Source organism: Camelus bactrianus, chromosome 7 (assembly GCF_048773025.1).
Source record: "Camelus bactrianus isolate YW-2024 breed Bactrian camel chromosome 7, ASM4877302v1, whole genome shotgun sequence".
Lineage (NCBI taxonomy): Eukaryota > Metazoa > Chordata > Mammalia > Artiodactyla > Camelidae > Camelus > Camelus bactrianus.
The window spans coordinates 75294038-75308462 of NC_133545.1; the positions used below are offsets into that span (position 1 = coordinate 75294038).

Below are 14425 nucleotides of genomic sequence, written 5' to 3' on the forward strand. Positions count from 1 at the left end.
TAGTTTTCTATATGTTTAAAATATTTCACAACTTATTTGGAGATGAAGTGTCTGCCTCACAGTTGTGGTTATAAGGCTGACATAAACCACTCATGTTTGAAAGAAATAGTCTCAACGGTGGAATACCTGCAGCAGGTCAGATCACCAGGTAAGCAGCCTGTCGGCTTCCTACACCACCCTGGAGGCTCACAGATTTGCCATGAAAGCTACAGCCTGTGAACGCTAAAGGGAGAAATGATCTGACTTGTCCCGCTCGAGAAAAGCTATCATCTACATGTGGACCTTCTTTACACCTATTAGTAACAGCTTCATAAAGGCTACTGTTGTTTTGTCAGTTTGATGAGGCACATTTTCTCTTCCTAGTCAAAGCACAGGCCTCCCTTCAGGCCCTCTGAGAATCCCCGTGGGTTCAGAACAGGAAGCTCCCACCCTGAATCTGTCCTCCACTCTCTGATTTAGCTGCCACCAGAGGTCGATGGCTCTTGGTTCAGATCCGACAGCAAACTTGGGGGTACACTAGAACAGTGACAAGTCAGGAAACACTGCTATTACTAACGTAATACGAGGCAGAAGCAGACCCTGCTTCTTGGCACTGGTTACTGACAGCCTTGCAATTCCTCACGTGTCACCTCGCCTGGCTGCCACAAAGCCTAGGGCCGACCACTGCCTTCAGGGCAGGAGGTGAATTAATTTGGGGACAAGGCAGGAGAGGATGCTTAGCAAGTTGCCCTTTTTTCCCATTCAAGTAAGCTCAACAGAAAGTGACTTTTTTAAAGATCTGATCCACGTATGAAAAATAACCCTACAAAGGCAGGTACAAGACAAATGGTACGTCACTGGTGTCAATACCACGGAGAGAGCAGACCTCTGATAAGCAAGCAGGTCAGGCACTGCAGAACACCCTGGCTTGTCACCAGGATTTCACTGCTACCCCTTCTCTCAACTTCACGTGCTCTACTTGCAGACTGATAACACTTAAAAGAATTTCCTAAAGAAAGAAATACATTCCAAATAGATGAACTTCAGTGAAAATCTTTGAAAATGTCTCTCTGCCTAAGCTTATAGTTCTCCTCTTGTATTCAGGTCCTACTCAAGTTCTATTAGTGAGTCAGAGAACAAATTTCCTGTTTACTTAAAAATCTTCATTAAAATTACATTCATCAACCTGTTAAAAAGAAATTTGAGCAAAATTTGCAAATCACTTATTTATATTTGTATTTGTGGTGGTACTTTGAAGGCATGCTGACTCTTTCAGGTCAACAGTATACTAAATGACATCTTTGCTGTATGTTTTATGTGGAAGGTAATGTCTAGCCAAGGGATATTTAGGACTGTAAAATTCTGGCCTTGTTTGGCATGGATATCATCTTTCTGGTTTGATTTTGCAATCTTTATTCTAAATAACAAAATTAGCCTCTATTTTTCCTTATTTTCTCTTTCTTAAAATGTCTTTCGTTATTTCTTATCATTATCCTTCTCTTGAAATAACTGGCATTTCCAAAAACAGATGCATATGCATTAAAAGTATGGATTCTGGAGCAAGATGGACTGAGCACTCCTGCATGATAGCTTAATGATTTGGGGCAAAACACTTACCTTTCTGTGACTCAGTTTCTACATCTTTAAAAGGAGGATAATAGTACCAACCTTATGAGATGGTTGTGAAAAGTACATGAAGTAATACATGTACAGCATTTAGATCAGTGCCTGACACAGACTAAATGCTACTTCAGGGTTTACTATTGTTAAAGCTGTTGTTATTAATTTATTCCTAAGTTCCTGAGTTGCCTTTAAAAAAATTTTTTAATAGAGTCAATGCTTAGAATGGGAATGTGACTGCACTCTTCTACAAAAGCCTAAAACCAACTAATTTCCTTATATTCCTCCATCACAAACACTGGACATAAAACTTTTTTTTTTTTTTTTTGCAGGATGAGAATGCAGGAAGTGTTTATATGAGAAAAGGAAGTAAGAAAAGATCTGTAACTATGATCATAGGATATTTCAACATTCATAACAAAGGTGGCCTAAACAAAAAGATTACATGTTCCTGAAGGTAAGATGGAGATGCCTGTTTCCGTGGTCAACACGTAACAAGCAAGAGAAATGACAATATTGGATTTGGTCCTAGAGGCTGAGCCAGATATAACAAACAAGGTTAAGGTTGGGGCAGAGCTCACATTCTCAGCCATGTCACACATCTAAGTATTTTAAGTGTCAACAGGATTTACATATGGTGATACTGCGTATTAGAGAGAGAGAACTGACAGGAAACAAAGTTCATAAACAAACTAACAAGCATAAATTGTCATTTACAAGACATCCCAGAAATTAGAGGCCAGGCACAAGCTATCTTCTCAAAACATTATTAAAAAATTAGCATAAAATGCACCATTTTTGCCACCTGCAGAAGTAGCACATCTTGAAGGATATTCTGAAAAAATACCATTGTAAGGGTCTTAGGAAACACCCTAGTTCCAGCAAGATGACCAAAAGCAATTCTACAGGAGAACCAGAGCAGTTCAGAGCTTGATACAAGAATTGTGACTAATCTAAAAGAGAATGTAAACTGGGTCACTTGTGTGTTTAGAGGAAATAATTAGGAATTGCACTCAGCTGCAAATAACAAGAACCTGACTAATTTTCCTTATGATACAAGAAGGGCAGAAGAGGTATTACAGTCTGACACAGTTGCTCAAAGGTATAAATAAAGACGCGGGCTCCTTCTGAACTAGTCCACCATCCTTAGCATGTGACCGTTACCCTCAAGGGCACAAGATAGTGGTACCACATCCTGGCTAGAAGTAACAGGTTAGCGTAGAGCAAAAAAGCAAGTATTTGCTGAGTCCTTTTTAAAATCATCTTTATCAACTTTATAAATAATCTTTCTAAAGACCCTACCCAGTAGCCTTCCACTTCATCTCACTAAATTACAAGACAGGGGGAGCCTTGGAAGTTAAGTATTTTTCAGTAGACACATAGTTGTTCTCAATAAAATCAGTAAGAATGGGGATATTAGTAAATCACTGGGTAGACAACAAGCAATGTATGCCACATAATGAGATATCATGGAATCTAGCAACACGACAAGTTTCCTCCGATACTGTCTAGAGGAGAAGATGCCAGCCAGCCCAGCTGACAAGGGTTGGATGGAGAAGCTTTCCTAGATGCTGGAATCTGCCACTGAGACCACTGAACTCCATACTCTCCAACAACCTACTAGCAGCCACTTGTCCACCCATATAAACTTGACTACAGTGGGAAGACAGAATACACTGGCAGCCAATGTCTTTATCCTGACAAATACATTTTTTATTGTTAATGAACTATCCTTCCACCTCAGCACCTAACCACATATGGATTTAAGTTTCCTCAGTCCCTGAGGGGTGAACTCTGGGTCCAATATCAAAATCAATTTCTCTCAGTTCTAGTTTTTTCAAAAATAGTTTTGTATTTTAAAATTATTTTACATGGGGTTACAGACATACACATTGTAGGATTTAACAAAATATATTAAACTGATGTTATTTACTTATCTTGGCATCTTTCCTAGACTACCACCTATATACACAAAGTTTGGTTGTTACCATGGCCATTAACGAAGGAAAAATATTCAATTTAGGAACAGGAAGGTCTGACTTAGGAATTGCCTAATAAAGGTTTTGGTTAGATTAGAACTATACTAATCAACTCTTTTAATTGTAGGCAAGTCATATTTATTCTGGCTGGGAAGCACTTTCTGATCTGAGTTGATTTTTTTTTTTTTTTTTACTTTTGTGACCCTCATCAATATACTCAGTTTGGAATTTCCCTTGAAATGGGCCACATATTGACAAGGCATAAAATTAACAGCTCCTATCTGTATATACAGTGCTTCAGTGTACCATATGGTAATAACTACTATCTAAGAAGCACCTACTGTGTGCCAGGTGCTTTATATGCATTACCTTATTTAATAACTGGAACCCTGAAAAAGGATATTATTATTTCTACCATAGAAATAAGGAAACTGAGGCTGGGAGAGGATAGGTAAGTTGCTGAAAGCACACAATTAGTAAGTGGCAGAGGAAAGATAAGATCAGATCTCTCTGCTGCCAAAGCTTGAACTCTTCCCACTACATCATTGTGCCTCCCTGGACTTCTCTTCTTAGTGTAATAAGTCTGAGCTCTCAGCCAAGGAATCTCTGAATTTCTGAGCTAGAAAAGACCAAGTTCACAGGTATAAAACAATAAAATAGGCCTTGTTCAAGAAAGACTGTGAACTTACCCCAGAGCAACACATCTCCCTTCTTGACTCCCAATCTAGTATATATACCAAGGTCCTCCACCTCCTTTGTGACCTGTTGAGTGCCAGCTGCCTTAAAAGATGGCCTCACTGTTTCACAGCTGTGCAACTGTTAAGAGCCTTGGCAATGAGACCAGCAAGTACATGAGATGACTTGAGGTGACTGAGGTGGTGAGAGAGACAGTTCCTTCATCCATTTATTAGAAGAGTCTCTATGCACTCAAGCATATAAGACACCTCCAAATTGGGCTGCCTTTTAGACTCAAGCCAATTCAATGTGTGGTTTTTAAAATTCTACTCCCTCTCATGGTGTATGAACGTGCTTCCGTGCACAAACTTCAGACTCTGCAGTTTGACCCTATCACTGATGGTGGGGAAAGTAGCTAACTGAGAATTAAACAGCGACTGACTTGAAAGTTCTTCTGAGAGTTTACAGTGTGGGAGGGAGAGCCTGCTTTCCTATTAGGAATAACTAGCCCATGATTTTTAAAAAGGGCAAACGCATGTCACAGAAAGATAACATTAATGCTTAAAGAGAGAAATACAAAAGTTTGCTCACCCACTTTTATTACTGCAAGTATTCAATGAATACAATAATTTATATAAATATACTAATTTTTTTTCATGCTATAGTGAGGAGAAAAGGAGTAGAGAGGGTGACAGGAAACCTGAAGGGAAGAAAGAAAAAGAGAAAGAATTGAAGGAGCAAAGGAATCGAGTTATGAAGCAGAAGAAGAGAAAGGGAGAAGGGAGGGAAAGCAAGGTCCTGTGACATGAAGGAAGGGGGCAAAAAAAGAAAGACAGTGAGAAAATCCAGGAGGAGGAGGAGAGAGGTCATTGGAGAAAGCAGGTGAGGTACAGTCAGAGGGGAGAAGGGCAGAGCAGGAAAGGCAGAGAGGGATGCTGAGGGAATGGAGCACTTACTGGTGAACAACTATCACTTCTCCATGTCGCCTGGTATGTGGGCACCAGCATACGTCAATAATCAGTGCTATCTGAAACCCTCCTGAGTTCTTTTATGGTTTCAAAGAATCCTTTAATCAGCAAAATTTAATTTTTTTTGTTTTCCAAATAAAGTTTTACATTTCTCAGGAAAAGCTAATTTAGCATTAAAAGATAGCCTGGGTTTTCAATGTTTACTTAGGAACCTTGGAGTTCCTGTGACTGTCTCTTCGTGGCATTGAAAAGCTATCTAATCACCTTAGCTTTGTTTCTGGAATGATTACAGCTACCTTAAGCCACAAATCAACATCTGTACATTTGTAGTGATCCTTCCGCACTCCCCTCCACCCAAATCCAGGCCCTACACTTAGCTTCTACAGGAGATTGAACGAAAAAGGAAAAATTGTGTGTAGTTTTAGAGAACTGCACATTAGAAATAATTGGTTAACCTGTAGGCAGCACTCAACACTTCAGAAGCTCTGCCTTCAGTGAGATGGGCATGGTGGGTAACCAGGGTGAAAATTACTCTCTAAGCTACACAATTGACACCAAAGTGAGATCACCTCATGTGGAATTTCCTGAGAGCCAAGAATATTTTTTTTAAATAGACCATTCCTGTGTTTAAACAGTCATTGTGAAATCTGCATATTTGAAAGTTTGATTCCAATTTCTGAAAATGTTTTTAGTACTTCTTTGTTTAAGGCAGATAAGATTGAAATTACAGAGTTTGATTATTTCATAAGTAACTTTAAAATCAATGGGATAGGAGTGGGGTGGATTAATCACCCAAAATACTCTTGAAGCCAAAATATTTACAGCAATGAATTTTCCTTTTCATGTGCGTGTTATGTCATTACCCAGACATAGTTTAAACCACTTCTCTGTTCACAGTGAACCTGCCCATTCTAACCAAATGCACTGAGAGTAGGGCTATCCATTTTTCCATTCTTTCTATTTCTATATAGCATAAAGAACCTTTAAAAAAAAAAAAAAAGAACCATATTATTTTTATGTGAGAATATATACAAGATTTTTTAAATGCCAATGTTCAATAACTACTGGTAGCTCCATTTATTTATGCTTTTCCTAATGTAAAGGCTATTTGAAATATATTTCAATTATATATGCATCAGCAACAATTTGTGAAGATTAAAGACATAATGAATAACCGTCAGAGTAGCATTTGAAGATACCAGAACAATTATGGCTTAATATTCAACATACCCTAAATGATTGATAATGTAAAGTTCCCAGACTATCTGTAAAGTTGACCAATTCCAGAGATGGAAAAAAAAAAATTAACGATAGGTTTTAGATATTGCCTTTTGAATGAAACTAATTTATGAAAAAATTTAGAAGTCAACAGTATTGACTTTAAAATCTTGCGAAAATACCTATCACTTTATTAATTTAAAAAAAAACTTTATTGGAATACAATGGTTCTGTTAAAAAATATACTTACATAATTATAATGATACAGGTTTCTTATTTTATTCTTTAACATTTTTAATGAAAACAAAAATAAAAGTTTAAAATAAAGAGTCATAAAAATTGGAGGGAAATATTCTAATTAAATAATTTCTAGCAATGTAGTGCTGTGACTGAAGTAAGACTATCTGCCTAAATTACATGTTTTCAATTATGATTCTAAAGAACTGATTTTTTTTTGGTTATTGTTGGAACTACAACTCACACAGGGAATATATATTAAAGCAATACTCTTATGATTTAAGAAACAATCTAAACCAAATCAGTAAAATAACCTGTAGAGAGTGAGATGAAATGTAAGATAAGCAAAACAAAACGCTTTAAAATGCCCGATTGTTAAAGTCATACACAAGCAGGACACAGCCACAGTTCACTTATAAATTGCATTTGACAAATGATTCCAAGAGTTTAAATATGCTGATTCCAGAAATCTGAGACATATAAAGGACAAATAACCACTCACCTGATCAACCACCCAGTTACCTTAGCAATATCAGACAACTGTAATTCAAAGAATAAAATCATTTCTTTCAAAGGAATTTAATCTGGAGTATATTACCAAAAATTACATCTGACATACTTATCATTCCAGTATTTGAAAGGTCACTATATATCGTGCTGCCTTTGAGTGGTGGTTTTTAAATGGCAACCAGTTGATTCCAGAACACATGTATGTAGAATAGGAATACTGGCAGTTGTTACAACAAAACACTCTAAATGCTTTATCCTGATTATATCTTTTTTTAGGTAAGTGTTTTGTTTGAGTAGTTGAAATAGCTTTTCCCGCCCATCTCACAATATGATTAAGTAAATAATAGAATGGAAATGTAGAATGAAAGAACTACCAACAGTGATATCGGATTTACAAAAAAGAATAAAATCCCCTTTTTAAAGCATCACGCTTTATTACAAGGTCAGTTCTGCTTAAGACAGAATTTTTTTTGATCAATATTTTAGAGCTTATTTTTCACTGTAATGGAACATTTCCCCCCACCTTAACACCACTGTAATAAAGGGAATTTGTCTATTCAGAAACTCTGATAAATTGTCTCACCAAAGACTAAGCACTTTCCACAGACTCATTTACCTATGCTTGGCTTTCATAGATAATGTTTTCTCTAATGTCTGACCTCTCCTTGCTGATGGTGACTGAATAAAGTCCATGTTGTGAGCAGGCAGGTCCTTATTACATGATTTCAGTGTTATCTAAAAGTCTTTCTATCTCAATATATATTATATGCCTGCTCAGTGATGCCAAAATTATTTTAAACAATAGAAAACACCTTTCCACAGCTGTAATTAAGACTGTGAGAGAATATGGACAAGTCACATTCACTATAAATTGGTTGCGGGAGGAGGTTATAAATAAAAACCTGAGGAGTGGGAGTGAGGAAGAGAGGTAACTGTGGAAAAGGAAAGGTGCAGACATCAACCCAACCTCTGCATGTTTCACAATGCTGCCCTGGTCTTTGGGAGAAGGAGCAGTGAATCACCAGGTGTGGCTGGGAAAGAGAAATGGCTACCTGACTAGACCATTTGGGTTTTCATTTCCTATTTTCCCATCATTTGCAACTTTCTACAAAAAACAAATAGGCAAATAAAAACCAACAAACAAAAACAGGGGTTTGGGCCTGAAAACCATGTTGCAGAAATTGACCATATTTTGGGATCTGTGCAAAAAAAAAAGAGGAAATTCTAGGAAAAAAGAAAATTCTGACCCTGAGACCTTTCTAATTCAACATGACTTATATGACACCAGTTTTTCGCTGATCTTCTACACTGTGGTGTAACCATCATGCAAACATACCATGGTTCATTGTGACTATGTCATCTCAAGAAAGTCACAGACATCAGAATTTGAAATATATGGGAAGAAGACAACAGAGGTACCAAGTGACTGAGTGAGGAGAAGTAGTAGAAGAAACCACGCACTGTTTACAAAGTTGCCAAACCTACAGACATTGTATATACGTGACAATTCTGTCTGATATACAAGCTTCAAATTCTTTTGTATTATGCTTTTGTTTTTGTTTTCAAAGATTTTTCAATAGAAATCTTTAAATAAATATGACACTTACAGAGACCCATAATTCTGAACCACTTTTGTCCTAGACTGACATTTGCCTCTCCATTTCAGATTCTGTCTCACAGCACACGTCTCAGGGCAGCTGATGCAGCCTGAGCTACAGTCACGTTCTGTGGTAGGTGCCCCTGTACACACCACCTCTATCTCCAGTGCACTCTTTCAGGTAAAAAAGTAAGAGCCATCAGGTGCACCTCAAACACCATTCCTACAAATGCTGAGTTCAATGTAAATCATAGATAAGGTTGACTTTTCCTGACATAACTGGTACATTTTTAAAGATTTAGAAGATTAGAAATAAAGTCTCAAGCGAATATTGCACATATTCTTAACTTTAAAAATTTTTGGCTGAATAACCTACTTTTTGGTGTCGTATAAAATGAGCTAACCACAAAAGTATAGCAGGTTAAGTTTTCCTATCATCAGTTCAATTCTTAAATAGATGTTATATAATTAATTTTTAACTAACTTTCAAACGTCTAAAAGAAAAAGAGATGCATGTAAGCATCATTTCATTTTTTAAACATTTCTTCTATCTATAGCAAATTTTACAAGGAAAAAGTCTTACTGAAGGCCTATAGCTACAGCCACTTTCAAAACCTAAATATTTGAGAAAACAGGCAACAGGAATTTAAACTCTTACAGTAACCATTTTCAAAGCTTATAATAATTTGATCTTCTTAAACTTACATAACAAAATTTCTACCTTTTCTGGTGGCAGAAAACGTAGAAATTGAGACTCCCCCACACAACGTGCAACCTGAAGTATTATACTTTATTCTTACGCTGTGTCATTCATTCCTTTTCAGACTTATGTGATTATGGTCAGTCTTAGGCTGACTTGTATTTGCTAGCTCTATAGTAAAAGCAAAGACTATGCCATATTTTGGTATTTTTAAGTTTTCTATGCTGGCACCTTACAAAAGATATGAAAAACAGAAAAAAAGATAAGGCTTTGTATTATTACATGGTCTTCCATCACAACTCGACAAACACACCTTTTAGCCCAGCCTTGGCTCACTAACCTACTACTCTCACTTACAGCTAATAACAGGCAAGCACCTTTGCTAAGGGTCACACCAAGTGACAGGCTCAATCAGTCTTTGGGTGACGTCTGGGTTGCCATCATACTGGCTGGTCCTTCTGGTTAAAAGATACTCATAAACTCAGAAAAACGCCAGGCTGTTCTCGGGTAAAGAATACAATAAGCGCTTTTATTAGGGAATGGATGAGTTATAGAAAATTAATATTTCAAAGTCTAAAATTTCATAGAATTAGACTCCTGCTTTACAGACAAGGCTGCCACCATGCCACAAGAAAGTTGTAAAAGCATTATTTTAATTCTCTAGAAAGCATTTTTTCAGGCTAAACATTTTAAAGCAGATATGAAGGGGTTTTTTTTTTACCTGAAAACTTAAGTATTCTTATTTTTTTTATGCATGTTTATCTGAAATGCCAGCTGCTTCATGGGTTATTACCTTCTATGTCAATAACTGTTAGCCTACAAGAGATGGAAACTACAGCATGAGATTACTAGACAATAGTTACTATTTGGTTGGTTATCAGTATTTTTGTCTTGAAATTCCAATTAACTAGTTCCTGTCATCGCGTAAAAGCCTCATGTAAGTGAAATATTCAGAAGTTCCAGTGGAAATAACAGAATATAGACAAAATCTTTTTATTTCCCTACATACCCGTTTACTAGCTTAACATATTAAGAAAAAATGCATGCACTACATAAAATTCTATTTCTTGCAGCTAAACTGTACCTTTTCGATCAGGTTTAATGTTGATGAAGGATTTCATAATAATCCTTTTTAAAAAGGTACCTTTAAATTATAAAGGTACTTCCAGCCCCTACCTGGAAATTAAAACTGTGAGACAAAGTCATTAATAAACATCACAGAGATCATCCTAAAATCAAGAAGCATGTTAAAAGTAACAGATAAATCAGAAAAAAAAATCAATTCCTGGCATTTTAAACATCACTTTAAAAAAAGAATGGAGCGCTGGAAGCAGCCTCTCCGTGTCAGGAGGGCTGTTTGACACCGAAGGAAAGGAGAGGGACCCCTGGCTGCGGAGCAGCGGGAACTTTGCAGCGGGCGGGCGACAGCGTGGGGCGACCGGGGACCGGGGCGCGTCAACCTGTCACCAGCCGGTCCGCAAAGCCCAGCGCCAGCCCCAACGCCACGCGGGTGCCCTTCAGGGAAGCCGGGAGCAGGACAAAGGTCTGGGATCCAAGCACTCGAGTGGAGGAAACATAATGCGCAGATTCATTCAAGTGTCAGCTGCCAGAACCACGACTGACGGGGAAAGACCCCAAGAATCCTCCAGCGTTTCTCACCAGAACCAGCTCCTGACGAGACGCGTGAGGGGAGTGTGTGGTGGGGGGAGGGGGGGTGACTAAACCCCAACTCGCGACTCTATCCACTAACTTTGTTTTCTCTCCCTCCACTGAGCGCTATGTGGAGATAAGGGCCGTCACGGTTCTGGTTCAAATGACACCTTGGAAGAAAGAAAGGGATACAAAGCTGCGCTCGCGGGCGCACGGGGCGGCAGCGAGCGCGGACATGCTGTGGTACCTACCATGGTATTCTTGTCCCGGTACGTAGTAGGTGGGGTGGCCCGCAATGTGCAGGGAAATGAGCACCTCGCCCTGCTCCCCATCCCCTTCCAGCTCCCCGTGGTGGGTGCACAGGAAAAAGAAGGGCGAGAAGCGGGGGTAATAGCCCACCGCCGCGCGCGCTCTCAGCGTCGCCCCCAGCAACAGCGCCAGGAGGAAAGTCCGCGGGGCCCAGCAACTGCGCTTCATGCCGCCGCCGCTGCCGCCGCTGCCGCCGCGCGCCCCAAGCGCCGCTCTCTCATTCAGTTTTGGAGACGCCGGGACGGAGGAGCCACGCTGAGGGAAGGCGAGAAGGCGGCAGTGGGAGTAGACCGGGCTCGGGCGCGGAGCCCCGCCGGGAAGTTCCGCGGGAGACGGCGGCTCCCAAAGTTTCTTTCGGGCAGCGGGAGCGCGGGGCTGGACTGTGGGCGCCGAGAGCGCCTTGGCCGCTGCCTCGGTGCGCCGCCGCTGCCGCCGTCGCCTCTGCGCGACGCCCCTCGGCCAGCCCTGGGAAAGCGCCCGCCCCCCTCCACACCTTCTTAAAGCCCCGGGCGCCGAGTACCCCCCCCCGCGCTCCCCCGCCCCCACGCACCGCCCCTCGCGCGCCCGCCCGGCCCCCGCCCTCTCAGGCTCGCTCGCCGCACCTCGTGCTGCGCGGGGCGCACGCGTGCGCTGGGTGCACGCCTCCCCGGGGCCCGGACGCCGGCGCCCAGTTCGCACCCGGAGGGTCTGCTGAAGGACGCGAGCCAGGCTGGCTAGGGGTGGTCGAGGGCCACAGGGTCCGCGAATCTGCTGTGAGGGTCTTAAAAACCTCCGAGAGCGGACCCTCCCGCCCAGCTGTCTGGAGGAGCAAAAGGAGAGGACAGCCTCCTTTGGCCCTCAGATTTCCCTCTTTTTCCTTAGAGGAGACGCGGGGGAAGGACGGGGTCAGTGGGGACGCGAGCCGGCGCCGGCTTCTTTGTCTGCGCAGGCTGCGCCCCGCGCCCCTCGGGGTTCGCCCGCCTTGGAGCCGGGGCGGCCCGCACTTGTTCTGGGGATCCGCCAGCGGCCCGGAACCGCGAGGGCCTCCTGCGCTCCCTACCCACCCGGGCCTCGCGTCCCTCCCACTGCCCCCCGCCCAGCTCCTCGCCGCAGCGCCCGAGCCTCATCTGTAGCCGGATTTAAAATGAGATTAAGCGAAAGTAGAATTGGCAGCCTTGAGTGGTGCCTGGAAATGGTGATTTGTGCTGCTTGGGTGTGGGGAATTGTGTGGCAGGAAGGGCTGGCGGAGTTGAGCCCCGACAGGCGCTCTTCCCTGGACTGTTCAGTTATTCATTGCTGCTGGGTTCTTCAGGCGGAGATGGTTGTAATTTTTAAAATCGGTGTTTATTTTCTTTAAATGTCAGCTACGACCAATGTCCCTGAAATGGGGGGAGGGGAAAACGTTCTGGGGAGATGCTGGCAGCGGTGATTGAAGCGAGCGGTAATGAGCTGCTGCACAGGAGGCTGCGGGGAAGAGAAATAAAAAGCACGTTTTTAACCGAGGACGGCTGGCAGGAGCCCTGCGGCATCCGGAGATGGGGGAGCGGGGTTGCCAGGTTTTGATGCCTCTCCCCACCCACCCTTGGCTTGCCACCAAGCTCAGATAAACCTGCACGTACAGAAATGAGTAGATTGTAAAACTGGAAGGGATGATGTCTTTGCCTGCATTTGGTGGGGTGGGTAGCGAGGGGAGTGTGAAAGACAAGGGGAGTCTTTCCGCGGGGAGACCTCTGTTGTCACTTCGTTGCAAAAGGAAGAGATTGGGTTTTTTCCCTCTTACCAGGCTGAGTTCAGATAGATAGAAGGGCCACTTCGAGCTGTCTTCTGGTTTCCCTTCCTTCAAAATCCCCGTGGGCTCAACTGCTGTATATATTTGATGTAATCATCTTTACCGCGGCTAGCTCTGTGCTGGTGCAGGCTTTGGACTGTAGGTGAATTACCTCATTTAATCCTCACACAACCCAGAGAGGCAAAAATTATCCCCATTTCACAAGGGAGGAAACAATCAGAAATGTTAATTTGACCAGGTCAGTAACAAAAGCTGGCTGTCAGGCAGCCTGGCTGCTGGCTCTCAAGGCTCTCACCCGGAACTGCCCTGAACCATACATAACCACCCTGGCTAGAGGGGAAGCCGCCACCACCACCTGTTCCCTGCAGGCAGGCAATGTTGCCTCATACAGAACTACAAGACACCCGCCCTCAGCCGGCAAGGCTGTTACCACGGCTTCCTTCCTGTCCAGTTATGTGAATGGAACCTAAGACAAAATCAATCACTACTAGAAAGAATCCAAAACTATTGAACGTCTTTAGCTTACATTTTTTAAATGTTTACTTATGTGCCAAGCACTGGCCTAAGTACTTTACATATTTTAACTCCTTTAATCTTCATAACCCTATGGGGAAAGTACTATTAATAGTACATTTTTACATATGAAGAAGCTGAAGCAGAGGTCAAGTAACTTGTCCAAGGTCAGACAGCTGTGATTGTGAGAGAGCAATGATATGAGCAGTCGTATTCCAGAGTCCCAGCACTTAGCCATTGCAAACCGAACCACCACAAGGAATGAATGCATGTTGATGCTGTTAGAAGGATGTGGCAAGAACTATTCCTTCTCTTTTGTCAGATTATCTCATTTAATCCTTACATTGGCCTGTGAAGTAGGTATAATTATCCTCATTTTTTAGAAGAGAAAGTTGAGATTCATACAAGTTGTCAAGGGACTCAGCAAGAAGAGGAGCCTGGGATCAAATATGGTCGTGCTTGGTCCTAAGGTCACAGCTTTAAGTAAAATGTCTTTAGTAAAGCACTGTTACTTGATCCAGGACACAGTTGGCATCTAATTCCCAGAAGGTCCTCAGTTTCCAGGAGGTCACCCGCTTTTCACTCTGTAAGAAGTATTCTCTTATCAATCTCTCAGCAAGTCTTTCTTAACATTCAATTTATGTGAACAAGTTTATTTTCCAATCTTCCCCTTTTTTGTGCTTTCTTAAGTTTTACAACATG

At 41.7% G+C, this 14425-nt stretch overlaps 1 protein-coding gene across 1 annotated transcript in view; it reads right to left on the reverse strand.

Moving 5' to 3' along the window:
- Positions 1-11892, reverse strand: part of RELN (reelin) — a 444588-nt gene extending 432696 nt beyond the window's left edge. Inside the window, exon 1 of the mRNA XM_010946673.3 lies at positions 11385-11892. Coding sequence (XP_010944975.2) covers positions 11385-11610 — 226 coding nt within the window. The 5' untranslated portion in view covers positions 11611-11892. The remainder of the gene's footprint in view (positions 1-11384) is intronic.
- Between the last annotated feature and the right edge of the window lie 2533 nt (positions 11893-14425).